General features: G+C 47.0%; 1 protein-coding gene across 1 annotated transcript in view; it reads right to left on the reverse strand.

The window, feature by feature from the left end:
* Positions 1–24,361, reverse strand: part of CACNA1A (calcium voltage-gated channel subunit alpha1 A) — a 366,456-nt gene extending 342,095 nt beyond the window's left edge. Inside the window, exons 1-2 of the mRNA XM_049877067.1 lie at positions 24,153–24,361; positions 883–1,224 (exon numbers count right to left, since the gene is read on the reverse strand). Coding sequence (XP_049733024.1) covers positions 883–1,224; positions 24,153–24,163 — 353 coding nt within the window. The 5' untranslated portion in view covers positions 24,164–24,361. The remainder of the gene's footprint in view (positions 1–882; positions 1,225–24,152) is intronic.
* Positions 24,362–27,859: the final 3,498 nt, after the last annotated feature.

Genomic DNA, 27,859 nt, shown 5'->3' on the forward strand with positions numbered 1-27,859 from the left:
GCTGGTGCATGAAGAGGCAGGAGAGTGGATTTTGGGGTCCCCAGGCTGCCACTTCCCCCATCAGCATCAGCTCCAATCACCCTGACACTGGTATCCACACCTCACACTCTTGCCCTCCCAAAGGCCACCCAGGAATCCATCCAGCTCTGTGCCTTGGCCAAAGAAGCTCATGAGAAAAAGCAAAAAGACCCCCGCACCCCATTGTGCTGAACACAGGCGTATTGTTGCTGAGGTGGGACTGAACCAGCACACAACCCATTTCCTATCCTCAAACAGCCTCGAAGGAACAATTTCACAGGTCAGGATCCTAAGCTCAGGGTGACGCCCTGCCCCGGGTCACACAACCACTACAGCAGAGGCAGGGCCAGCTGGAAGCCTACTCTTCCACCTCACAGAAGACCTACTTTTGGGGCCACTGGCAAAGAGAAAGAGGGACCCAGGACCAGAGTCCCAAGAGCCACCACATTCTTCTAGCCCTCCCTGAGCCCCTCTCTGCCTTCAGGACAGACTGTCTTCCCAGAACCCCAGGGCTTAGACTCAGACTTTCTGTAGCGTTGCCATTCTAGTTCTCTAGAAATCAGCTTTCTCAGGAGGGATGGGTAATACTGGCCAATTGGAAATACTGGTCAGCCCATCCGAGTGGGCACCCAGAGCCCCAGAGCAGGGTTCTGGAAGCATGGTTAACCCTAGGGCTGCACTGTGGGGTGGTCCAGGGGTCCACAGAGCCAGTGGGGATATTTGGGGAGTTAAGACAGTGGTTATTGATGGACCAGCGGGGAAGTGCTTGGAGACTTCATGGACAGCATAGCCTCCTGGGTGACCCCTTCCCTGGGGGCCGCTCTACCGTCCCCGCCCCCCGCCACACACACTCCGCTTACTCACTCCCATTCTTTCCTCCTGGCCTGGGGGGTGCTGTGGATTTTGTGCGCCTGGTGGGCCAGGATGACATCGCGGTGGTCCACCACGCCGCCCCGCCGCTTCAGAGGAGGCCTCTCTCCGCTGCCGCTGCTGTCGCGCATCTGGAAGGGCCACGCGTCCTGCTGCGTGCTGGGTGTGCCCGCCAGGGCGCCGTGCCGACCCGGGAGCCCGGAGCCGCGCTCCTGCAGGGCGTCATAGTAACCGGGGCGGCAGCGCATGGGGTCTGGGCCCCGGGAGGACTTCGGCGTCCATAGGCCTTGCTCGGGAAGCCCAGGGTCTTCGGCCTCTAGCACAGTAAGGGTGAAACTACAGAAGGAGAGAGGGAAGAACGAAGAGTGAGGACGCCAGAGAGAGCAGAGAGAGCGAAAGAGGGGACAGAAGGGAGTCAAAGACTGGACAGGCCGCCCCACCCTCTGTCCCGGGAGTCAACACACAACCTGGCTGGCCGCGGATTCAGCGGCTCCTTGGCAACTCAGGCCCACAAAGCCAGCTCTTAGGGACTGCCTGGCAACGGCCACAGGCCAGGAACGAGAGGCTGGGTGCCCCAGCACCTCCATCCCAGAGCTGCTGATCACAGGGGCAGACCCTGGATATCTCCGCCCCTCAGTGTACCCCTCTGCAATTTGGGTCTCTGGGGGCCTCTTTGTTTCTTCTCCACCAGTGCTGGGGCCCTGGGAGCTCTGGGAAGTCACTTAGAAAGCTGAAAGGGCACGTTCAAGAGCCAGCTTTAATATCCATGCTGGGATTGGCTCTGTCCAGCAATCCTGCCCCACACCACACTGGGCTCTTTTATTAAAAGGCACACGGTTCCCACTGTTCACAAATGTGTTAGATGGGTGCTCTACACCAGAGGAACTTGCAGTTCCAAGAAGATCCTTGTCTATACTTCACTCATGTATTCACTCAACAAACGCCCAGTGAACACCATTGGGCACAGGGACAGTTGTGAACAAGACAGACAAACACCCTTGCTCTCCCAGAGCAACCCTTTTGGTGGGGGGACAGACAGTGAACAAAACAAACAAAAAAATACACCATGTAGGAGAAATTAGAAGTCAAAAGTGCTCTGGTGAGAAATTAAGCAGAGAAGGGTGATAGGAGGTGAAGAGTGGGCCGTTAGCTGTATTAAATAGGAGGATTAGGGACAGAGATAACATCTGAACAAAGACCTGAGAAGGTGAGGGAGGAGTCACGAGGGGATCTGAGAGAATAGCATCATAAGCAGAGGGAACCGCCAGTACAAAGGTCCTGAGGAAGGACCGTGTGTGACCTGTTCAAGGGACGTGGAGGGGGCAGGAGTGGAATAAGCAAAGGGGAGAGTGAGAGGAGACGAGCTCCAGGAGGTGAGAAGGCAGGCCGTGCAAGGCCTTGCGAGCCACAGGGAGGACTTTTCCTGGCGTGAAATGGCCCATGGCTGTCGGTATCCACACCTCGCCCAACAGCAGAGCATCCATCACGTGCTTGCTCCCGGTAAATATTTAATCCCATGCTGATTTTTCCCACTTGAGTCAGCCCCCACCATGAGGCTCTCACTGTCTGTTCAAGAAAAGCAAACTCACTGGAAGGCTGTATAACCCAGCTCACCTCCAGCAAGAGGGAAATATACCTGGGAGGCTAAACGGCATGCACAGATAGTTCGTATCTCAGAAGACACCTAAACACCCACAGGTGTGAGTTGGCTGCAGCGAGCCAGGCTGCCCTGGACAGCAGTGAACCAGGTGTGTGTGTGTGTGTCTGTGTGTGTGTGTGTGTGTGTGTGTGTGTGTGTGTGTGTGTGTGTGTGGTGGGGGCACCTCCCTCATTATTTCCACTCATCCTGCTTTAAGCATCCAAAGCAAAGAGAATCCGCTCCCGGTCTTTCCCAAACAGATCAATTCAATGTCAGTATAACGACTGCAGCTACCCTGGGTTTCTGTTCAAATCTTAGAACGCATGGGGTTTGCTAGATCTGTCTCTTGTGATGTCTTCCAGCTTCGACTCACTGCCGTCAAACTCTTAACCGCCTGTGATTGTGCACTGATAAAGTCTTCTGTGTTTTGCAAAATTCTTTCCCATTGCACTGAAAAAAAAAAAAATATATATATATATATTTTTTTCCAGACTTCCTAGTCTGACAGAGACTGAAGAAACCCCTGAGACTATGGCCCTAAGACACTCTTCTGACCTGGAACTGAAGCCATTCCTGGAGACTACCTCCCAGCTAAACAAGACAAGCCCATGAGATAAACAGTAACATCCAAGAGGAACATGCTCCTTAGAACAACCAATTATAAGAGATCGAAGGGGCAACATCTGCCCAAAAGCAAAGATGAGAAGGCAGGAAGGGGTAGAAAATCAGGATGAAAGTTAACGGGTAAACCAGGGCGGAAATGGGGAGAGTGCTGACCCATTGTGGAGAATGAAACCAAGGTCATGAAACATTTTATGTACAAATTATTGAATGGGACACTGATTTTCTCTGTAAACTGTCACCTTAAACACAACAAAATAGATTTCATTTTGAAATTAAAAAGAAAAATCTGCTCTTTCTTTTATAACCACTTTATCATGAAAGGTGTTTTCCTTTCCATTTTACAGAAAGAAAACTGGGCACGGAAGGCAGGCCTTTCTGTGTCTTCCTCGACTTAAACTTGAGCTTTGCTCCAAGGTTCCATTTCTACCTCCAGGAGTCACCCTCACTCCACTCCCCCCCCCCCCGCCAATATTCTTAAAACGAAACCCGTTGCCCTTGGGTTGATTCTGACTCATGGCGACCTCTGTGTGTCAGAGTAGATCTGTGCTCTGTAACGGTTTTCAATGGCTGATTTTTTGGAAGTAGATTGCCAGCCCTTTCTTTCAAGGCACTTCTGGGTAGACTCGAACAGCCAACCTTTAGGTTAATAGCTGAATGTTTTCATTTGCGCCACACCCAAGGATGCCCCAATATTCTTAGCACTTCAATATTAAAGAAAGAATCCAGCTTACAGGCTGGGTACACTACGTATCATCTGCCCCTTAGCTAAAACCTCAGAAACTAGCCACAGCTGAGCACCTTGACGAACAGCTTACATACCCAAGAAGGGTATGTTTGCACCTAGGAAGGCAGGAGGAGGAACAGGTAAGCAAAGACCTAAGGCATGCGATGCAGGTGACATCTTCTGAGATACCACATGACATCCCCAGACATTTTGGAAATGGACTGCTCGATTCCAGACCCCCTCTAAAATTCATTGCCCCAGGCTTCCCCATCTCATCACTGGCTCCACAGTTTGCCTTATGCTCATGCCACAAACGAAGCTGTCACTCTTGGTTCCTCGCTTCCCCTCACTCCCCACAGCAAATCCATCAGCAGGTCCCATCAACTGGCCCCCAAAATCTGTCCCGAGTCTGGCCATTCCCACCTGGCACAGCCCGCCATTGCCGATTGCACTCAGTTGCCACCTCCCTGGCCGGTAAGCTTCCCACTCCCCACCCTTCAATCCATTCTCCACTCTGCACTCTGTGGTGGCTTTCTGGAATGTAAACTGGCACTTTCTCTGCTATTGGAATGAAAGCCACACCTGGCAGGGCCGTCCCATCTCTTGGGCCCATCTCCTACCCTAGTCCCCTGTAAGCCCCAGACTCACAGCCATTCCTAGGCTTTGCCAAGCTCATGCCACCTTTGCACCTGCGGTTCCCTCTTCCTATAATGCTTGTCCCTTAGTCTTTGCTGGGCCAGCTCCCTCTCATCACTGAGGGCTGTGGTCAGATGCCAGCTCCCCAGCAGCCACCTCCCGCAGGTGCTCCCACCCGACCACACCTCTGACGAGGTCTTCATCAGGCACTCTTCACCTCTGGAATCGTTATTTATCTGTATCCTTGTTTAGTGCCTGCCTCCCTGGTAGAATGCCAGCTCCACATGGACTAGGACCTGGGTCTGTCTTGTTTGCCACTGGGTTCCTGGCATTGTCAATATTTTTTGCCTGAATGAATACATAAATACATGAGTTTTCAGGTGTGTGTCTACCCAGGAAAATGTCCTCAAGTGCCTTCCAACCACTGCCTGGGGTTTTGGGGGCTTTCCTACATAGGCAAGTTTTGTGGATTCAATTATGTGTCCCCCCGCCCTGGCCCCCGAAAGATATGTTGAATACACCAATGTTCATCACAGCACTTTGCACAATAGCCAAGAGCTGGAAACAACCGTAATGTCCCCCAACAGATGAATGGACCAACACAATGTGGTACACACACACAGCAGGATGTTACTTGACCAGAAGGAGAAATGAAGTCCTGATGCTTGCCGCAACGTGGATGAACTGTGAAAACATTACGCTGAGTGAAATAAATCAGTTGCAAAAGGACAAATGCTGTATGATCTCACTTATATGAAATAAGTAAATCTATAGAAACCAAAGATGATTAGTGGTTACCAGGAGTGGGGAGGGGGAAGAGGGAGTTTTTGCTTAGAGGACACTGAATTTATGTTCACGGTGGTAGAGGGGTTTGGAAAAGGACAGTGAGGATGGTTGTATGACCTGAAGAATATGATCCATGTCACCTAATTGTACATGTAATAATAGTTGAGATGGTGTGTTTTGCTATCTATGTTTTCACCACAATAATAACAATTGAAAAAAAGACATGTTGAAATCCTAATCCCTGTACCTGTGAATATGACCTTGTTTAGAAATAGGGTTTTCTTTTCTTGTCATTTAAATTAATGAGGTTGTACCAGAGTAGAGTGGGTCCTAAACCTAATCCCTTCCGAGTGGTGTCTTATAAAAGGGGAGAACAACACAAAACAGGGTCACACAGAGGGGAGACTTCTTATAAGGATCCATCTACAAGCCAAGGAATGCCAAGAAATGCCTGGGGCTGCCAGAAGCTGAAAAAGACAAGGTAGGATCTTCCCCTAGAGTTGACAGAGAGCATGGCCCTGCCAGTGCCCTGAATTTAGACTTCTGGCCTCCAGAGCTGTGAGACAATACATTTCTGTTCTTTAAAGCCCCCACTTCGTGGTACTTTGTTAGGGCAGCCAGGGGACACGCAGACTGAGGTGATAGAGTGTGGTGGGAAAGAGGACAGATTCTGGAGTGGGTGACCCACCTCCACCCCAGTCCTACACTCTTTAGCTGTGGGACCCCAGGGAAATTACTGGGCCCTGGGTCTCTGCTTCTCCTCCAGAATGGGGGTGGAGGGATAATAATAAATACTTCACAGAGCTGTGAAACAGCTAATCCGTGGGGAGGCTGCATTCACCAGCAGTGGCAGATACTTGCTTAGCCCGGCTCTCGTGTGTGCCTGTGTGTGTGTGTGTGTGTGTGTGTGTGTGTGTGTGTGCACGTGTGTGGTGTGGGGGGCTGTCCTGTGGGGGAAGTGTGGTGTGTGTGTGGTATGTGTGTGGGGATGTAGTGTGTTTGTGGTGTATGTATGTGTGTGTGTGTGTGTGTGATGTATGTGTATGTGTGGTGTGTGTGTCATGTGTATATACATGTGTGGTGTGTGTGTAGTGTTGTGTGGTGTGTGTGTATGTGTGGTGTGTGTGTGAGTGGGTGTGGGGGACAGGGGTGTGGTGTGTGTGAGTGGGTGGATGCTGTGTCTGTGTGTAGTGTATGTGTGGTATATGTGTATGTGTGGTGTGTGTGGTATATGTATATGTGTGGCATGTGTGGTGTGTATATATGTGTGCGGTGTGTGTATATGTGTGGTGTGTGGGGGGTTGGGGTGGGGAGCATGTGGGTGTTGTGTGTATGGTGTGTGTGGGTGGTGTGTCTGTTTAGTGTGTCATGTATGTGTATGGTGTGTGTGGGTGGTGTGTCTGTTTAGTGTGTCATGTATGTGTATGGTGTATGTGTGTTTGTGTGGTATGTGGTGTGGTGTGTACATATGTATGTGGTGTGTGGGTGGGTGTGGCGGGTGTTGGGGTGTGGTGTGTGTGGTGTGTGTGTGTGGTGTGTCTGTGTGTGTTTGTTTAGTGTGTCATGTATGTGCCTGGTGTGTGTGTGTTTGTGTGGTGTGTATGTGGTATGTGGGGGGGTGTTGTGTGTGGTATGACTGTGTGGTGTGTGTGCATAGTTTGTGTATGTATGTGTGTGTGTGCTGTGTGGCAGCAGGCGGTGCTGGGTGTGGTGGGAAGGGGCAGCTGTCCCAGCACCATCACAAGTGCACTTTGAAGAGGCCGGAGCGACGGCTCCAGCAGAGCCCAGCTGTCTTGTGTGCACACAGAAAGCAAACACCCCGTGTGTTCATCCTGGGTCCAGGCGGGCCTCCTGATAGGTGTGCTGTTTACCTCTGTTTGCCCAGCCACAGCTGGAGGAAATGGCAGCACGCATGGGCTTCCACCTAGAAGCAGCCAGTTCCCCAAACAGACCATACAAAGAGAAGCCAATGGGAAAAGCAAATAGATGAAAGATATAGCATAAGCTGAGGCCACAGAAAGGCATATTACTAACACATTATTATGATAATGATGATAGAACTTTCCTAAAGCACCAGGTGTTTATTGTACCCACCACTTTCCCAAATCCAAATTGAAGCCACACCTGAGATGGGGCTGATGACCTCATTGCCAAACCTGGACCAGCCTGAGTTGCCATGGCTACCAGAAGGGACCTAGGGAAGCTCCAGGAGCTACGAGGGAGGAGGCTGGGCAGGAAGGACCCTGGGGCAGTCTGGGGCCTTCTGTGACCCTCAATGTGGACAGCAAAAGGACATTTACACAGCTGTGCCGACAACAAACGTCAGCACCCACTGGTGGAACAAGGGGTCACGGCTCACCCACCAGCTCTACTTCCGGTAAAATATCACTTAAGCAAAAAGGCAGAGGAAACAACATTCTCCAAAACTTTGCCTGGTTATCGTGCAGGTTAGAAAAACACATGATGCTCTTAGGGACAGGATGGGAATTCAAAAATGCCTACAAGATGAAACTGCCACGTAAACCAGAGACTCCATCAGCCTGAGACCAGAAGAACTAGATGGTGCCTGGCTACAGACAATGACTGCCCTGAGAGGGAACACGACAGAGAACCCCTGAAGGAGCAGGAGAGCAGTGGGATGCGGACCTCAAATTCTTATAAAAAGACCAGACTTAATGGTTGACTGAGACTAGAAGGACCCCGGTGGTCATGGTCCCCAGACCTTCTGTTAGCCCAAGACTGGAAACATTCCCAAAACCAACTCTTCAGACAGAGATTGGACTGGACTATAAGACAGAAAATGATACTGGTGAGAAGTGAGCTTCTTGGCTCAAGTAGACACATGAAACTATGTGGGCAGCTTCTGTCCAGAGGGGAGATGAGAAGGCAGAGGGGGACAGAAGCTGGCTGAATGGACATGGGAATGTAGGGTGGAGAGAAGGAATGTGCTGTCTCAATAGGGGGAGAGCAGCTAGAAGTACATAGCAAGGTGTATATAAATTTTTGTATGAGAGACTGACTTGATTGTAAGCTTTCACTTAAAGCACAATAAAAATAAAAAAATGCCCACAAGGTCCTTCATCCAAGGGGGCGGGGGGAAAAGGGCCAGGCAGCCCTACAAGCTCCCAATTTATTCATTAGGGTGGGAGGATGTCTTTTTCTTTCCACCTGGGAGGAAAATTTAAAGACTAAAAATTGTCCAGTAGTTCTACTCTTTAAACATAAACCCAACAGTAGTGAGTACATGTCTTCACCAAAAGTTGTGTTCAAGATTGTTCATACAGCTCTACTTATGATAACTCAAAACCGTAAACAACCCAAATGTTCATCAACAGGAGAATGGAAAACCAAATTGTGGTATAGCTGTACAATGGAATACTACACAGCAATGAAAAAGAACGTGCTTACAGGTGCCTCAGAAGATAGGCCTGGCAATCTGCTTCCAAAAGGTCACAGTCTTGAAAACTCTATGGAGCTGCTCTACTCTGCATGCATGGGATCACCACGAGTTGGAATTGACTCGATGACAACTAACAACACCAAAAACAAGCAAGAGTGTAGATGATCTCACAGACAGACACAAAACAGGACACCCTGCACAGTTCTATTTACATGAAGTTCAAGAGCAGGCAAAGCTAAACTACAGTGATGAGAGTCAGAATACTGTTTACCTCGGGGGAGTGAGAAGGCATTGACTGGGATGTGGTACACAGGAGCCTGCTGGAATTCAAATTTATCTGGGTGTTCTGTATTATTTGCCAAATCTGGCAACCCTATCTATTTGGAGCTGGAAATTTCCTAAATCTTGATCTGGGTGATGGTGGAGGCACAGTGTATACATGTGTAAAAATTTGTTTTGGCATTTTCCTGCTTGTTTGTTACACTGCAATAAATATTTTCAAAGCTAAAGTTCATTAAAAGCAAAAGTAAACCCGTTGCCCTCAAGTTGATTCTGACTCATGGAGGCCCCAAGTGTTAGTGGTCAAGCACAAACTATTTGCACCACCCAGGGATCTTACTAGATTCATTAAAAAAAAATTTTTAAGAGGGATTAAATATAACCTTCCTTCCTGTAACCAAGTTTTGAGCAGGGCGGAAAAAAAAACATAGAAAGATAAAGGATACTAGGCTAGGTTCCCCCACCAAAATACAAGTCACAAAGGAAGTGAGGAATCTACTCCCTCATGTTATAGATGAGACAGAGGTTCAGAGAGGTAAAGTGGCTTGCCCAGGTTTCCACAGCCTGGGAGGGGAGGGAGACAGGTCAGGGATATGGATCCAGGCCTCTCCCTAAGCATTTAACCCAGAGCCTGGTGCTGAGCATTTTCTTGCTGAGGCCCACTTCTCCTGAAACATACAGAATCTGTGGTACATAGAATTTTGGCCCCCATCACCTTCACACTTGGCGTTACACCTGAGTACATGACATTGAATGGCAAGAGGGACTTTGCAGGTGGAATTAATATTATGGACTTTAAAATAGGAAATTTAGCCTGGATTATCCAGGTGGGTCCAATGCAATCAATTGGGCCCTTAAAAGATGGACCAAAGAGTCAGCCAGAGAGATGGATGGAATGGATGAAGAGAGGAGATTTGAAGCATGAAGGGGAATTGACCCACTCTTGCTGATTCTGAGACAGAGGAGGCCATGAGTCACAGAATACAGGCAGCCTCTAGAAGTTGAGAACAACCCTCGTCTGGTAGCCAGCGAGGAAGCAGGACTTCAGTCCTGCAGCCACAAGGAATTAAATTCTGCCAACAATTTAACAAGCAAGGAAACAGATTCTCCCCTAGAGTCACCAGAAAGGAGCGCATCTTTGCCAATACCTTGATTCTGACCTACAGAAATGGTGAGGTAATTTGTGTGTTTTTAAGCTGCTAAATTTGTTGTAATTTGATAGGGCAGCAATAAAGAGAAAAAAAAAAAACTAATACACAATCATATATGACACATGTAGAATAATTTTTTACAAGTATGGAATTATGAGGAAGATAGACAAAACCAAAAACCTAAGCCTATTGCCATTGAGTCAATTCCCACTCATGGTGACCCCATGTTACAGAGTAGAACTGCTCCATAGAGTTTTCTCGGCTGTAACCTTTATAGAGCAGATAACTAGGTCTTTTTTCCTCCAAGTCATTGAGTGGGTTTGAACCTCCAACATCTAGGTTAGTAGTTGAGTGCAAATTCTTTGGACTACCCAGGGATTTAAGTAGTTAGAAAGACACAGAGATATTTTCCCAATTTTGTTTCTCACTTAATAATGTATCTTGGAAAACATTCCCCATCAGGTCCTACAGCATGTTTTTAATGACTCCATAGCATTCATCTAGTCTTTAATAGTGGGCATCTGGGTCTTTCCAATTTTTTGCTATTCCCCAAAATGTTGTGGCCAACACCGTGCACATCAATCTCTGTGAAACTCTGCAAATATTTCTGTAGAACAATTCATCAAAGTGGAATTCCTAAATTGTGCAGGTCTTAAAGTTTGCCAGATACTACCACCAAAACCAAGACAACAGCTTTGTGAACAGAGAATGGTCCTGAAAAGTGAGGGACTAAATTCCTAGCTCCTCTTGAGTTTGGTATGGCCATCTGACTAATTATCACCCATGGAATTTGGGCAGAACCGAGAGTGTCACTTCCAGGTCCAAGCTTGAAGAAGCAGTGTACCTCCACCATACTCTTTCCCCTCTGTTGACTGGACACAGCCACAAAAGCCTAGTGTGTGGTGGAGCCATGATATAGAGAGAGTCTGGGCCCCTGAGTCACTGCATGGAGGAGAAGAACCATCACTGACCAGGAAGAAACACCCTCCTCTAGGCGAGTGAGAAACAAACTTTCATTGTGCTTAGTCTTCTATACAATGGTGGCCTATTTGTTACAGCAGCATTCCCTGACCAATACACTATTTGATGGAAGCAGCACTGGTTTCATTTAACAAATGTTTTCCCCATGCTTTGCATTTAAGTTGAATTTACACAGGTCTGGACTCCTGTTGAGAACATGAAAGTGTTCGTTAAAAAGAGGCTAAAATTGGGTGACACTGAACTTCTGTCAAGGGTGATAGAAAAATTTGGGAATGGATAAGGGTAATGGTTGCATAACATGATGACCATAATTAATGTCACTGGGCTCTACATGTAAAGATTGTTGAAATATCTGATACTTTGTTACAAGTATATTTGTTATTGTTGTTGAGAGCCATTGAGTCGATTTCGATTCATAGCAACCCCATGTGTTACAGAGTAGAACTGATCTCCATGGGATTTTCTAGACCATAATCCTTTTTTATGGGTATATGTGTTTTTGGTGAAAGTTTACACCGGAAATGAGGTTCTCATTTAACAATTTCTATACATATTGTTCAGTGACATTCTTCACAATATATCAGCATTCTAGTTATTTCCATTTTGATTGCAGCACTGGAAGTCTTATTCATTTATGCCAAGAAGTCTGGAAGACAGCTACCTGGCCAACTGGCTGGAAGAGATCCATATTTATGCCTATTCCAAAGAAAGGTGATCCAACAGAATGCAGATATTATCAAACAATATCATCAACATCACACACAAGTAAAATTTTGTTGAAGATCATTCAAAAGCAGTTGTAGCAGTACATTAACAGGGAACTGCCAGCAATTCAAGCCAGATTCAGAAGACGGCGTGGAATGAGAGATATCATTACTGATGTCAGATGGATATTGGCTGAAAGCAGAGAATATCAGAAAGATGTTTACCTGTGTTTTATTGACTATGCAAAGGCATTTGACTGTGTCATGGATCATAACAAATTACGGATAACATGGCAAAGAATGGGAATTCCAGAACACTTAATTGTGCTCACAAGGAAACTACACAGACCAAGAGGTAGTCATTCGGACAGTACAAGAGGATACTGCATGGTTTAAAGTCAGGAAAAGTGTGCATCAGGGTTGTATCCTTTCACAATACTTAATCTGTATGCTGAGAAAATAATCCAAGAAAGCTATGCTATATGAAGAACAACGTGGCATCGGGATTGGAGGAAGACTCCTCAACAACCCGTGTTATAGAGATGACACAACCTTGCTTGCTGAAAGCGAAGAGGACTTGAAGCACTTCCTGATGAAGACCAAAGACCACAGCCTTCAGTGTGGATTACACCTCAACATAAAGAAAACAAAATCTTCACAACCGAACCAATAAGCAACGTCATAACAAACGGAGAAAAGATTGAAGTTGTCAAGGATTTCATTTTCCTTGGATCCACAATCAATGCCCATGGAAGCAGCATCAAGAGATTAAATGACACATTGCATTAGGAAAATCTGCTGCAAAAGACCTCCTTAAAGTGTTAAAAAACAAAGGTGTTACTTTAAGGACTAAGGTAAACCTGACCCAAGCCATGGTGTTTCCCATTGCCTTACATACATCTGAAAGCTGGACAATGAACTAGGAAGGCCAAAGAAGAACTGACACCTTTGAATTACAGTGTTGGTGAAGAACAGCGAATATACCATGGACTGCCAGAAGAACGAACAAATCTGTCTTGGAGGAAGTGCAGCCGGAATGCTTCTTGGAAGCAATGATGGCGAGACTATGTTTCACATACTTTGAACATGTTGTCAGGAGGGACTAGTCCCTGGGAAAAGACATCATGCTTGGTAAAGTGGAGGGTCAGCAAAAAAGAGGAAATTTCTCAATGAGATGAACTGACACAGTGGCTGCAACAATGGGCTCAAACATAGCAATGATTGTGAGGATGGCACAGGACCAGGCAGTGTTTGGTTCTGTTGTACACAGGGTCGCTATGAGTCAGAACCTACTTGACGGCACCTAATAACAATCTTTTTCGTGTGTGCTTTTGGTGAAAGTTTACACAGGAAAATCGTTCTCATTTAACAGTTTCTAATAAAAAAAAATTTTTTTTTATTATACGTATTGTTCAGTGACATTGGTTACATTCTTCACAATATATCAGCATTCTCATTAATTTTAATTTTGTTTGATCTGTTTCCATTAATCTAGCTTCCCTGCCTCCCCCCAGCCTTCTCATCTTTGGTCTAGGGTGAATATTAACCATTTGGTTTCATCTAGGTGATTGTTTTGAGGAGCATAGTACTTATGAGTGACATTATTTATTTTATGGGCCAGTCTGTCATTTGGCTGAAAAGTGGCCTCTGGGAGTGGTTTGAGTTGCAAGTTTAAAGAATATCTCAGGGCAATAGTCTCTACCAGTCCAGTAAGTCTAGCCTTTTTCTTTCTTTCTTTTTTTTTAGGAATTTGAGTTTTGTTCTACATTTTTTCTTCCATTCTATCCAGGACTATCTATTGAGTTCCTTGTGGGAATAGTCGGTAGTGATAGCTGGGCACCATCTAGTTCTTCTGGTCACAGGGTAAGTGATGTCATTATTCATGTAGACTGTGCTGTAGACTAGTTTCTTCTTTGAGGCTTTAGTTTCTTTCTTTCTCTTTAGCTCTGGATGAGTAGAGACCAATAGTTGTATCTTAGATGGGTGCTCACAAGCTTTTAATACCCCAGATGCTACTCACGAAACCAGGTTGTAGAACATTGTCTTTATGGACTATATTATGCCAATGGACTGAGTTGCCCCAAAAGACTATAGTCCTAAGCCCTCAAACCCAGTAGGCCAATCCCATGAGGTGTTTGGCTGTGTCTAGGAATTATACGGAAACCCTGGTGGCTTAGTGGTTAAGAATTCAGCGGCTAACCAAAAGGTTGGCGATTCAAATCCACCAGGTGCTCCTTCAAAGTCTTATGGGGGCAGTTCTACTCTGTCCTATAGGGTCACTACGAGTTGGAATCAACTCGATTGCAATGGGTTGGATTTTTTGTAGGAAGTACACATAGCTGTGCCCACTATGTGCTTTATTTTATACTTGAAAATATATGCAGCACACATAAACATGTATATACATATGCCTGAAGTTATTCATATATGGAAACCCTGGTGGCATAGTGGTTAAGTGCTACGGCTGCTAACCAAGAGGTCGGCAGTTCAAATCCTCCAGGTGCTCCTTGGAAACTCTGTGGGGCAGTTCTACTCTGTGGTATAGGGTGGCTACAAGTTGGAATCGACCCAACGGCAGTGGGTTTGGCTTTTTGGTATTCATGTATGTCTAGGCTGTAATCTTTATGGGAATAGATCACTATGTCTTTCTCCTGTGGAACCACTGGGTAGGTTTGAGCCACCAACGTTTGGTTAGCAGCTGAGTGCTGAACCGGTGCACCACCAGGGCTCCTTACATGTATATTTACCACAGTAAAAAAAAAAAAAAGGCACCTACACGTGAAATCGTTTTCCCTCATCTGGGTTCTCATTCTGTCTCTCTCTCTCTGGCCTTTATTCTCTTTCTTCCGCTTCTTGTCTACTCCTCTCCTGGGCAGTTTTGCTCCTTCATGGCCTGCTCTGCTGCAGTGATCTCAGTCAACAAAACATCTTAACCCGGCCTCCGACAAAACCAGGTCTTTAAGGCCTACGGAAATGGGAGCTCTGCCTGAGTTCCTGGCTGAAGAGGGTGAAGGTTACAGGCCTTGGATTCCAACAGCTCCCAAGGGGGAGTCAAAGAAGTCCTGGTGGTCCAGTGGTTAAGCGCTCGCCTGCTAACTGAAGGGTCCGTGGTTCAAACCCCCAGGTGCTCCTCAGGACAAAGATATGGCAATCTGCTTCCATAAAGATTATAGCCCTGGAAACCCTATTGGGCAGTTCTCCTCTGTCCTCCAGGGTCGCCAGGAGTCAGAATGGACTTGACGGCAGTGGGTTGGTAAGGAGGAGCCAGGATGAAGAAAATCCAAATGTCATTTTAATCAACCTTCAAACGCATTCGTCACCTTCCGGATGATGTTGTATTTGGCCGGTAGTAAAACTGCGTTCCAGGCTCCAAATAAACACTCTCCAGGGTAGGTAGCCAGGTGCGGGGCAAGAGCCCAGGATTTACTGAGAATTAAAAACCCTTAACAATGGAACCCTTGTCCACTGCTGAGGATTATAAAATGGTGCAGCCACTGAGAAAAACAGTCTGGTGGTTTCTCAGGAAGTTAAACACAGAGACAAAGAGGAATGAGGTCCCGATACATGCTACACGTGAAGGAACCTTGAAAACATTAAGCTGAGTGAAATAAGTCAGTCACAAGAGGACAATATTGTATGATCTCACTTATGTGAAATGACAAGAATAGGCAAATGTATAGAGATGAAGGCTTATTAATGGTCACTAGGAAGGGGGAAGGGGAACCATTGCTTGGGAAGCAGTGAGCTTCTGTGTATGGTGAGGGGAAATTTGACGTCAATTAAGGGCACTGCTTGCACAACATGTTTAGTGTCATTGACATCACTAAGTTGTACAGCTGAAAAATATTGAAGTGGCAAATGTTGAGTTATGTGTATTTTTACAATAATAAAAAAGTTAAACATGGAATTTCCATGTGATCCGGTAATTCCATTCCTAGGTATATACCCAAGAGAACTGAAAGCAGCAGTTTAAACAGATACTGATGCACCAATGGCCATTGTAGCAGTATTCACAATAGCCAAGGCATGGAAACAGCTGAAACACCTCTCAACAGATGAATGGATAAACAAAATGTGGTACATACATATAACAGATTATGGCTTAGCTCCAAAGAGAAATAAAGTCCGGACACATGCTACAACCCGGATGAACCTTAGAAAATTATGCTACATGTTATAAGTCAGTCACAAAAGGACAAATACTGTGTGACCCCATTTATAGGAAATATCTAGAATAGCAAGCTTATAGAGATCAAAGTTTTGTGGTTACCAGAGGCAGGCAAGAGAAAGGGGGGAAGGAAGACACAAAGCTTAGGGGGCACTGAGCTTCCGTTAAGGATGATGGAAAAATTCAGGACTGGTTAACAACATGCTGAGCTTATTTCATGTCACTGAACTGTACGTGGGAAGATTGTTGAAATGGTAAATGTCATGTTATCTATACACTCACCACAATAGTAAAACAAAACTCATAACGAATGATCCGAAAAAGCCGCCTCCTTTCATGTAGGTGCTTAAGTACCCACAGTTGCCCCATCCTTCCTGTCTTCAGCACCAGGACAAGGAGACAGGCATGCACAGTGCTTTCGAGCTGATTCCAACCACAGCCAGAGCCACCGTCCCAGACAGAGTGGGCTTGCCCTGCATCCCGTCTTTGCTTGGGTAGAGGAGCCAAAAGCAAGGTGAAAGAAAGAATACAGCCAGGGCTGACAACAGCTGTCATCGCTCGGGGCAAAACTCCAGACTTGCCCCACATTCGTGAGAACAGAGCAAAATAAAATGCCAGGCAGATGGCAAAGGCTGAGACCAGCAAGCCCACATAGCCCCCAGTGGAGCGGGAACACTCCTCCTGGAGAGAGGAAACTGTGGCGAGGCCGGGCAGCTCTCTGCTCTCCCCCTCCAGCCCGATGGTGTCATCACCAGGGTGACAGATTGCCTGGGGCCACTGAATGGTTTTCATGGTAGCCCTAGACCTGCAGGAGGATTAGGGGGAGAAGTGAGGAGGGAAGACCCCCAGCATGCAGGACCCATGTGAGCCGCTAAATCTCAAACTGAATTCTTTTCTTCAGTTCGTGGCTCTGCTATTTCCACCATCACTCACTCACTCATTCATTCGTTCATTCATTCAATCACCCAGCAACACTTATGGAACCCCTACCGTGTACCAGGCCCATACTAGGCACTGGGGACCCAGCAGTGAACAAGAGAGACAGAAATCCCTGCCCCGTGGAGAGAACGTTCCAGTGGGGAAGACAGAGAAGAAACAAGGTAAACCTGTGCGATATACAGAATGTCAGATGGAGGAAAGAAACCAGAGAGGAGAGGAGGGAGAGGACGTGGATTCTCACTTAAATAAGGTGGTCAGAAAGGCCTCACTGAGAAAGAAACATCTGAGGAAAGACGTGCAGAAGGAGGGGGAGCCATGAGGGTGTCAGGAAGGGCCTTCCAGGCAGAGGGCACTGCCCATGCAAAGGCCCTGAGACAGGACTGTGCCTCTTGTGTTCAGGAAACAACAAGGAGTGAGCGAGGAGGAGAATGAGGGGCATGGAGGTGACGTAGGTCTGTACGGGGCTGGTGGGCCACAGAGAGGACTTGGGTTTTTACCCTGAGTGAGGTGGGAGCCACAGAGGCTTCTGAGCAGAGGAGGGGCATGCCCTGACTCAGGTGCTCACAGGCACCCTCTGGCTGTCAAATTTGCAAGAAACCCTTAAGGCAGTAGATTGATCCTCCCAGCCAGATGGGGCTCCCTCTTGCTCCTTCACTCCCACATTCCAAACATGTCAGTGTTGGTGGCTCCTCCTGACACTTCCTCTCCCACTGCCAGCTCTTCTCCAGGCCTTCCAACACACCTTGGTCGGCTGTCATTCATCCAATCCAGAAAGGTCACAATCCTTTTCTCCCCAGTCATCTCTCTCTGAATTTCTACTCTCTCCTACTCGCCATGGTCCATTGGTCGAACTCAAAATGACTCTCCACTGCCAATGGAATCTTCCCTGATACTGCCCCCAACCTCCTTTCCAACCTCATTTCCCATGGCCCTCTTCACAAACCCCATGCCCTCTGCCAATCCTGTACACACCTCCAAAATTCTCTTTGTCTCCGTTCTGTCTTGAATGTCCTTCCCTCTCCCTACCCTAAGGTCCAGCTCGAAAGGTGCTTCTGCTATGAAGTCTACTCTAAAGAATTCAGCCAATGCCCACCTCCACCCTCCACCTGCCCACATATACCCATGGCTTCTTCCTCCAGCCCCTGCAACTTCCTTCCTGGGGCCTGTGTGGACCCAGCAGCTCTCTACCTGCCTGAGACAGGTAGAGAGACCCCTGGAATAGCCCTCAACTGGCAGGAGTTAGTGAACAAACACCCCAACTTTGAAGCCAGCCTGCTTGGTCTTGAGTCCTGGATCTCTCCCTTCCAGCTATGTGACCTTCTCTGAGCCACTTCCCCTTTCTGGGGCACAGCTACCTTATCTGCACAGTGGACATAATAAGATCATGCACTTCGTAGAGTTGTTGTCAGGATGAAAGAACTGAATTCTATGCAGTGTGCTCACAAAAGCATCCAGCTCATAGTAAGCCCCATTTTATTACTATTGTTGCAGTTATAATTTCATTCTCTGCTGGATCTTCAAAGCTGAACAGGGCCTGGCCAACAGGAAAGACTCGATTAAGACTTGGGGGAAGGTAGACCGATTATTCTTCTCGTTCAGGCTGGGCAAAGCAAGCGACATAGGGCAATGCTGCAGCTGGTCCAAATGCTGGATTCTCTCTCTCTCTGAAATTTTCTTGACTCCACCAGCACTGGAAGGTTAAAAGGAACAAGGACAAGACTGCCAGGATTAAAAAAAAAAAAAAAAACACTATTCCCAGGAGGATACCATTCCGCTGATGTTTCTTGCTCAGACTAAGCCATGCATCTCCCCTCTGAGTCATTCTTGGGCAGAGGGGTGTGGATAGTTCTGCTTAACCTCAAGGTTCTTGGATTTTTTTCCGTGAATACATATTTTTGATTCCTCAGTATTTAGTACTGTGTTTCACTATACCACCCATCTGTCAGTTTGTTGTACTGTGGTGGTTTGCATGCTGCTTATGATGCTGGAAGCTATGCCACTGGTATTTCTAATACCACCAGGGTCACCCATGGTGGACAGGTTTCAGTGGAGCTTCCATAATAAGACAGAGTAGGAAGATAGGCCTAGGGATCTACTTCTGAAAATTGCTGTTATTGTGTGCCATCAAGTCAGTTACGACTCATGCAACCCTATGTACAACAGAACGAAACGCTGCCCGGTCCTGTGCCATCCTCACAATTGTTGCTATATTTGAGCCCATTGTTGTAGCCACTGTGTCAATCCATTTTGCCGAGGGTCTTCCTCTTTTTTGCTGACCCTCTCCCTTACCAAGCATGATGTTCTTCCCCAGGGACTAGTTCCTCCTGAGAACCTATCCAAAGAATGTGAGACTAAGTCTTGCTTCTAAGGAGCATTCTGGCTGTACTTCTTCCAAGACAGATCTGTTCCTTCTTCTGACAGTCCATGGTATAGTCAATATTCTTCGCCAACACCATAATTCAAAGGCATCAATTCTTCTTTGGTCTTCCTTATTCATTGTCCAGCTTTTGCATGCATATGAAGCAATTGAAAAGATAATGTGTTAAGTCAGGCGCACCTTAGTCCTCAAAGCAACATCTTTGCTTTTTAACACTTTAAAGAGATCTTTAGCAGCAGATTTGCCCAATGCGATACGTTGTTTGATTTCTTGTCTGCTGCTTCCTTGGGAGTTGATTGTGGATCCCAATAAAATGAAATCTCTGACAACTGCAATCTCTTCTCCATTTAGCATGATTTTGCTTATTGGTCCAGTTGTGAGGATTTTTATTTCCTTTATGTTGAGGTGTAACCCATGCTGAAGGCTGTAGTCATTGATCTTCATCAGTAAGTGCTTCAACGTAATTCTGAAAATTAGCCAGTGAAAATCCCATGTTTAACCACAGAGTATTGCCCAATATAGTGCTGGAAGATGAGCCCCATAGGTTGAAAGGCACTCAAAATGCATAATGACCAAAACAATGGGCTCAAACAAACCAATGATCATGAAGATGGCTTAGGACTAGACAACGTTTTGTTCTGTTATACATAAGGTTGCCATGAGCTGGAGCCAACTCAACGGCAGCTAACAACAACAACAACAAGTGTTTCCCTGTGCTCCCCTGCTCACTCTGCCCCTTTGGCCAGACAGTGGCCATGTGTGGTATCAACAGATTACTATGTTAAGGTGTTAATTCACCACAAGGCAATTATTAGTGGTGGCGTGCTTCCTTTGTTCAACCAATATTTATTGAGTGCCTACTTTGTGCCGCTTTGATTCAATGACCGTTCGTCTTGGGATCTTAAAACTCTGGTGAAAGCAAATCCAGAAACTGTATCCCCTTGGGGCTGAAATGAAAGTTAGTGTTTGCTGGAGAGAAATAATTGGGTGTCAAAAGTGGGAGCCACTTTAGAAAACAGGGAGCATCGCTGCCTCCTGTCCTGAAAAACGATTGCGGACTGAGCCCCCCACACTGTTGTAACACCAACAACATAATATGGTTCCTTTACTCATATCTGAGCTGGGCGATTAATGGTTAGGGGCAAGTGGGACATGTGAAAGAAGAGGGCCGTAAAAGAAACCAGGAGTGAAAGGAGCCAGACACAAAAGGTCACATATTATATGACTCCATTTATATGAAATATCTAGAATAGGCAAATCCATAGAGACAGAAAGTAGATTAATGGTTGCTTAGGACTTGGCGAGGTCCCTGGGTGGTGCCAATGGTTAAGCACTCAACTACTGACTGAGGGGTTAGCGGTTTGAATCCACCCAGCAGTGCCAGGGAAGAAAGTCATGGCAATCTGCTTCCTTAAAGATTATACCCAAGAAAACTCTAGAGAGCACAGTTCTACACTGTAACACATGGGGTTGATAAGAGTCAGAACTGACTCCACAGCAATGGGTTTTTTGTTTTGTTTTTGGTAGAGCTTTTGGGATGGAGGAGTCCTTGGGTGGTACAAATGGTTAAGCACTCAAGTACTAACCCAAAGTTTGGTGGTTCAAATCCACCCAGTGGTGCCATGGAAGAAGGCCTGGCAATCTGCTTTCAAAAGACCACAGCCTTGGAAACCCTACGGAGCGCAGTTCTACTCTGAAACCATGGGGTCTCCATGAGTCAGAAATGGTTCTACGCAAGGACAACTGGTTTGGTTTGGGTTTAGGGCTGAGGGGAGGGGGAAATGGGGAATGACCACTAATGGGTTTCTGTTTGGGGTGATGAAAAAGTTCTGGAACTAGAGAGAGGCGATGGTTGTACGACATTGCGAATGTACCAGATGCCACTGAATTGTTCACTTTAAAACACTTAAAACGGTAAATTTTATATTATGTGTATTTTACCATAATAAAAAAGAGAGAGAAATTGAACTCATGTCCCCCGCTCAGGAGAGTAATTTAGAAGTAGCCAACATTGACAAGGGTAATGGTATAATTTGAGAACAGATAAGGGTGACGGTCACACCACACTATGAACGTAATTACGATCACTGAACTGTACTTGTGAAGATTGCTGAAATGTCAAATATTTTGTTACCAATATACAATATTTACCAGAAGGAGCCCTAGTGGTGCAGTGATTAAGCCCCCAGCTGCTAACCAAATGGTCAGCACCTTGAGCCCACCCAGCCACTCAGAGGGAGAAAGACCTAGTGATCTGCTTCTGAGGAGATTTTTTAAAAGACCAAACCCATTGCCATTGAGCCGACTCTAACTCATTGTTTGATCCTATAGGTCAGAGTAGAACTGCCCCCAAAGGTTTTTAAGGCTGTGATCTTTATGGAAGCAGACTGCCGCATCTTTCTCCCTCAGAGTCCTGGGGGTTCAAACCACCAACCTTTCCGATAGCAGCGAGTGCTTAACCGCTTCATCAGCAGGGATTCTTCCATAAAGATTACAGCCTTGGCAACCCTTTGGGGGCAGTTCTACTCTGTCCTATCAGGGTCGCTATATGTCAGAATGGACTCGACGGCACACAACAATAACACATTTACATTTTTTTAAAACAAGTAGCGAGTATTAAGTGAGCACCTACTATGTGCCTTGCACTGCCCATTGCCTGTCATGGTCCCTCAGTGGCCCCACGACATGCTGCCACTGAGGCACTGAGCGGCTGATGAGCAGGAGACTCCATGGCTTCTGGGTAGGTGATTAAATGCAGATCAGGTGGGGCCTGAGACTCTGCATTCCCTGTAGGCTCAGGGAGTGCTGGGGCTGCTGGCCCAAGGTCCCCACATTGAGCTGAGGGTCTGGGGATTCTCCACAGCAGCCTCTCCCACTTAGCTGAGCCCATCTTTCCTCCTCCATCAGACATGCTTGGCCTTGGCTGAGGGTCAGAAACCTCGCCAGAAGCCCTGGTCTGCTTGTCCCTCTGAAGAAAGCCTGGCTAGAAAGATCCTGGAATAGAAACTCCCTCCTCTGCTCTGGTAGTTGGGGCCCTCTTGTCCTGGAGGCTGACATTTCAATCAATCAATCAATAAATAAACAAAAATAAAATAAAGACACGAGGCTGGAGCTTTTGGTGCAGAATTACCCAGAGCTACTTGTTTTTTTTTTTTTTTTTTTTACACTTTGTGGCTTAGTGGTTAAGTGCTTTGGCTGCTAACCAAGAGGCTGGCAGTTCAAATCTGCCAGGCGGTCCTTGGAAACTCTATGAGGCGGTTCTACTTTGTTCTATAGGGTCACTACGAGTCGGAATTGACTGGACAGCAGTGGGATTGGTTTTTTGGTTTACCCTTGGCGTTACTTTGCAGGTCATAGGCCCTGTATTTGTTCAATGTCAAGTCCACCTTTTCCCTCCTGAACCCTGGTCCTGTGATCTTTCTGTTTACTTTGCGAGGGGGCTTGGTGGGGAGGCAATGTTGGGTTCAAGGCTTCAAATCTGGAGAGAGCAAACTTTTGCCCTGAGTGACATCTTTATGTGTCTCTACAGATTCCCATGTCTGGGAAGAAAACAAAACATCAACAGGGATAAACTCAGTTTCTAAGATTTCTGGAGCTGGAGGTTTTCCCGTGACCTGGGCTGGGGGTTTTGGGGTGGGGGCGACTAGAGACCCCATGAGGAGTGTGGGGCCAGCACCAGCCACAAGTACCTGAGACCCTCAGCAAGGAAGGAGCCAGTGTGGGACAAGGCCACCCTGAAGTCGTCCGTTGTCCGGAGTCCGGGCACCTAGTGGAGACCCTCCCCCAGTGGATAAGGAGGAGGGCGCACATATGAGCTCCGCTCCTTGATTGGCCACAGTGGGCCTACTGCCCCGGGGAAGGTGCTCTGAGCTTCTGTCTGCATTCCACTTTGTGCGCCTGAGTCTCAGTTTCTCAGGAGCCTCCAAAGCAGGCGCCCCTGGAAAAGGGCCTCGCAGCTTCTGTCCGCTGAGCCATCAGCCCGAGGGAAAAAGGGGAGAGAGAGACTCTTCACCTCTCTACAGCTCCCCTGAGAAACAAAAGCCACCCCTCAGACCCGCTCTCCAAAATAAAAGAGAAAAAGGGAGTTGGCTAGAGGGGCATCAGGAGCTTTCACTGCCTTTCGTTTAAGTGCCAGAAGGCGGGGAGGGGCGCATATTAAATATAAACGGGGGAAGTGGTTTCCTAAGATGATGTAGTTATTCTCAACAGCCTAAACCCCATCTGCCGCCTCCCTTTTACCGACGCCTTCACGCTGGACTGAGCATTTAAAACAAGGTCGGGCCCATGGGCATCAGGAACTTTTTGTTTCGGGGTCCCCACAACCATCCGCGAGGGGGGCTGCCTGCTTGAGCCTGCCACTTGTCCAGCCGGGTTGGGTCTCACAGCAAAAAGAGACCGCTGTCGACTTGACTGTGGGGAGCCGGTAAGGCCATAAAAAAGTAGAATTTGACTTAGGCCAGAAACGATGGTCATTGGAGAAATGCCCCGGGTCCAGGGCAGGCAGCAAAGACCTGTGTGCCACCTGGGGGGCGAGGGGCAGTGAAAAGGAAATAAATTTTTAAGAAAGAAACAAGCAGGAGCTAGAAACGAGGTGTCTGCTTCTCCACTCTCCTCCCTCCCCCAAGAGAAACTATGCAGAAAGGAGATGAGACTCTTAAAGACAGAAAGAAGGCAAACGTAGAAACAGGCTGCCTACACCCCAAGAGAAACTACTCAGAAAGGGGGACCAGGGAGATGGGCATCTTTCTACCTTTGCATGTGAGGTTAATGTTGTAACAGGGAAATAAAGACGAAAATCCCCACGGGACCCCCTCCCACCTGCCCGTCTCCCCTCAGCTGCTTGGAAACCCATTTACCTGTATCGCATCAGCCCTGGGGCTCAGGCAGCCAGCTAGTGGGCAGTGCAGCAAGTCCTCCAGCTATTCTGAGGGTCCCACCTCATCAGCACCCCGGGATCCAAGCCGTCCAAAGCCCTTGAATCCATCGCCTGCCCAAGTCAGGGGCTGAGACAGGAGAAAGCAGAGAAATGACAAGAGCAGCCGCGTTCTGAGCTGAGGGCTCCCACAAAGGCTGGCGCAGAGCGGGGCTGCTGTGCCAGCTGCCAGGGGGAAAGGGGGGAGAAGGAGGAGGAGGCTTCCCCGATCGGAGAGGAGGGAGGGGAGGGCTGCAGCTCATCAACTCCGGGTCATCGCCAGCAAAGTGCTCCACGGAGACCCAGCACGGGAAGCCAAATCTAGCGATGTACCTGCCACCCCATGGCTCCTCTGGAAAATAAGAGGATGTCTCTGTCCCTCTTCTCTAAGCCCCCTTGGCACAACCCTCTGACCTAGCACTGGGCTGGACTTGAGCCTCAGCAAGGATGCTGTTCACTGCCCCCTACCCCTTCTGCTAGCTTCCCTAAGGAGCCCAGGAAGGTGGGAGTAAGAGGAGTCCCCCTCCTCCAGCTTGCTCCTGCCAGGGGTCCAGGGAAAGGTGCAGAATAAGCCCGGGGTCTGGAATCTGGCTTCTTTAACCATCTCCCCACCGTGCAGTGCAGCCTACATTATTGATGCCTTTCCCCAAATGATCATTCCAGGGCAGCTGCTAATCGTCCCTGCCTGTTCTGTCTGGTCTTGAAGCAGTTTCCCGGCACCCCCGACCTCTCCCCTTGGGCGGAGGAGTGGTTTTATGAGAAAAGAAACACGGGCAGAAGGAAAACTGAGTACAGTACTTCAATCCAAAAGGCAACTGATTGCAAGTTCTCAGGTGTGTTTGTCACCTGCGAAGGTGACCCAAGTGGCTGTAAAGGGACCTCCTGGTAAGGTGGGGCTGTGCTTTTCCTATAAGAGGTACTGTAAAATGGCGGAAGGAGTAGTAGCGGCACCATCAGACCCTGTCTAACTTCAGGGGGGATGATGACCAAGATCAGCCCAAAGCTGATTCCCATGAGGTGGAAGTCAGACATACCTCTGCCCTCCAAACTTTTTACCAATTCTGACACCAGCCATCCTCCCACAGCACTCTCTACTTCTGTTCTGGGTTCAATAACCCATTGCAATGGTTACACAGAACTCACAGACCATACTTACAGTTAAGTGGTTTATTAAGGAACAGGGTACAACTCAGGATCAGAATGAATAGGCTCAGGACAGGCTCCTCTTGGCCCCCTCAGGAAAGGCTCCTCTTGGCTCTGCCATCTGTCACTTCCTGCTCTGCCCTGGGCCCCTTTTGGGCCTGTCACTGTCCTTGTTATTATAGCCCTTGACCAGTGTTACAGCTCTTTTAGGAGATTCCTTGCCTTCTCTCCCTCCCTCATGCTTCTCTCTGCTGTTTCTTTCTGCTTTCTTCCTTCTGCTTCTTCCTACTGTTTTCTTGCTTCTTTCTGTCTGCTAAAACTTCTGTGGAGCTGACTGCTTAGATCTACAACTCCTTGTCAATTTCAAGGCATGGCACTCCCACCAGGGCCATGAACAGACCAATCCCCTCTTGGTAGGCCACAGACACTTCATTTGCATAGTCTATAGTCCTTTCATTTGCATAGTATATTGACCAGTCCCTGAAAGGTACATACCAGTCATGGGGCAGGCTGCAGCTCAGGGCCAGGCAAAAAGTATCAAACTATCCTTATTTACAGCTTACCTAGGAAATATCAGTCAAGGTGGACAAAAATAACAAACCCTCTGGGGTAGAAAACTAGGGCAAAGGTAACTCCTCAGGGCTTACGGGAAAAATCTCTCAAGCTGTTTTTTCAAAGACCCAAGGCAAAAACCACATAAAGGAACTCATTTTACCACAGATACCTAGGGCACAAATATCATGGCCATCAAGCCGGCTCCAACTCACAGTGACCCTATAGGATGGAATAGAACTGTCCCATAGGGGCAGTCAAGAAATCAAAAGATGCATTGCATTAGGTAAATATGCTGCAAAGGACCTCTTTAAAGTGCTGAAAAGCAAAGATGTCACCTTGCAGACTAAGGTGAGCCTAACCCAAGCCATGGTATTTTCAATCACATTATATGCATGTGAAAGCTGAACAATGAATAAGGAAGACCAAAGAAGAATTGATGCCACTGAATTGTGGTGTTGGTGAAGAATATTGAATATACCATGGCCTGCCAAAAGGACAAACAAATTTGTCTTAGAAGAAGTACAACCAGAATGCTCTTTAGAAGCAAGAATGGAGAGACTGTGTCTTATATATGTTGTCAGGAGGGATCAGTTCCTGGAGAAGGACATCATGCTTGGTAAAGTACAGGGTCAGTGGAAAAGAGGAAGACCGTCAACAAGACGGACTGACACAGTGGCTACAACAATGGGCTCAAGCATAACAATGATTGTAAAGATGGCGCAGGACCAGGCGGTGTTTCGTTCTGTGGTACATAGGGTTGCTATGAGTTGGAACTAACCTGACAGCACCTAACAACAACAACATAGGGTTTCCTAGGCTGTAATCTCTACAGAACCAGGCTGCTATAGCTTTATCCTGAAGAGCGGCTTGTGGGTTTGAACTGCCAGCCTTTCAGTTAGCAGCAAAACGCTTATCCACTGCACCACCAGGAGTCCGATGTGAGTATAATACAGATTAAAACTATTATACTTTTTTTTAAAGATTATATATGTCAAGGGACTGAAACTTTTTTTTTTTTTTAATGCACCGAATAACAAATATTTTGGACTTTTTTTTTTTTAAGGTATCTGTTGCAGATATTCAACTCTGCCCTTGTAGCTCAGAAGCAGTGTGCCAATAAAACTTTATTTACAAAAACAGGTTATAGGCTGGATTTGCTCCCCTCCCTCCACCTTGTAGTTTACTGTACCCCGGTGTATGCAGAATATGCAGTGTCTGATGCATACTTCGTACTTTAATTAATTCTAGGGTCTGCCCCTTTCAAGTTGTGTGACCTTGGTAAGTCACTTCAGCCTCAATCACCTCCTGTTCAAAACTAGGGAAATAATACTTGAGGGAGATTGTTTTGAGTATAAAATAAAAAAAAAAAATAAGACATGAGTTATGGAAGTGCATCGTGAACTCTAAAATTCTATACAATATGTTATTATTGTTACTTAGGGAGCCATAAGTTTATGCAATTAGCATTGCCTTTTCCTAGTTTTAAAGCACGTGACTTGTATGAGTCACTTCATGATGAACATAAATAGCCATCCTGGTTTCCTTGGAAGTCCTTTTAAAATGTCAAAAAGTTCTGCTTTTTCCATTTTGCAAATGAGACCATTCTGAGTCAACTGTCTTTTGTGTCTTTTACAAGAGTGGGTGACCTTGCATTGATTAAACACTTGGCCCCGATTATTCACTCCTTCTTACATCCATGCCTCCACCATGTTCTTACTGTGGGTGCATGTACTTCCCCACCCCTTGGCATTGGGTCAACCACATGACTTGCCCCTTGGCTTTCGGTGGAACACATTACTTGCTTCGGCCAATGGCATGTGAACAGAAGTGACAATGTGTCAATTCCAAGCATGGGCTTTAAGACACCTCTCATATTCCTGTACCTCTGCTCTCCCCATGAGAACACATGGTCCCAGGAGGAGGATGAGAGGCACATGGAGCAGAGTCCCTCAG

The sequence above is a fragment of the Elephas maximus genome, chromosome 3 (genome assembly GCF_024166365.1).
Source record: "Elephas maximus indicus isolate mEleMax1 chromosome 3, mEleMax1 primary haplotype, whole genome shotgun sequence".
Taxonomy (NCBI): Eukaryota; Metazoa; Chordata; class Mammalia; order Proboscidea; family Elephantidae; genus Elephas; species Elephas maximus.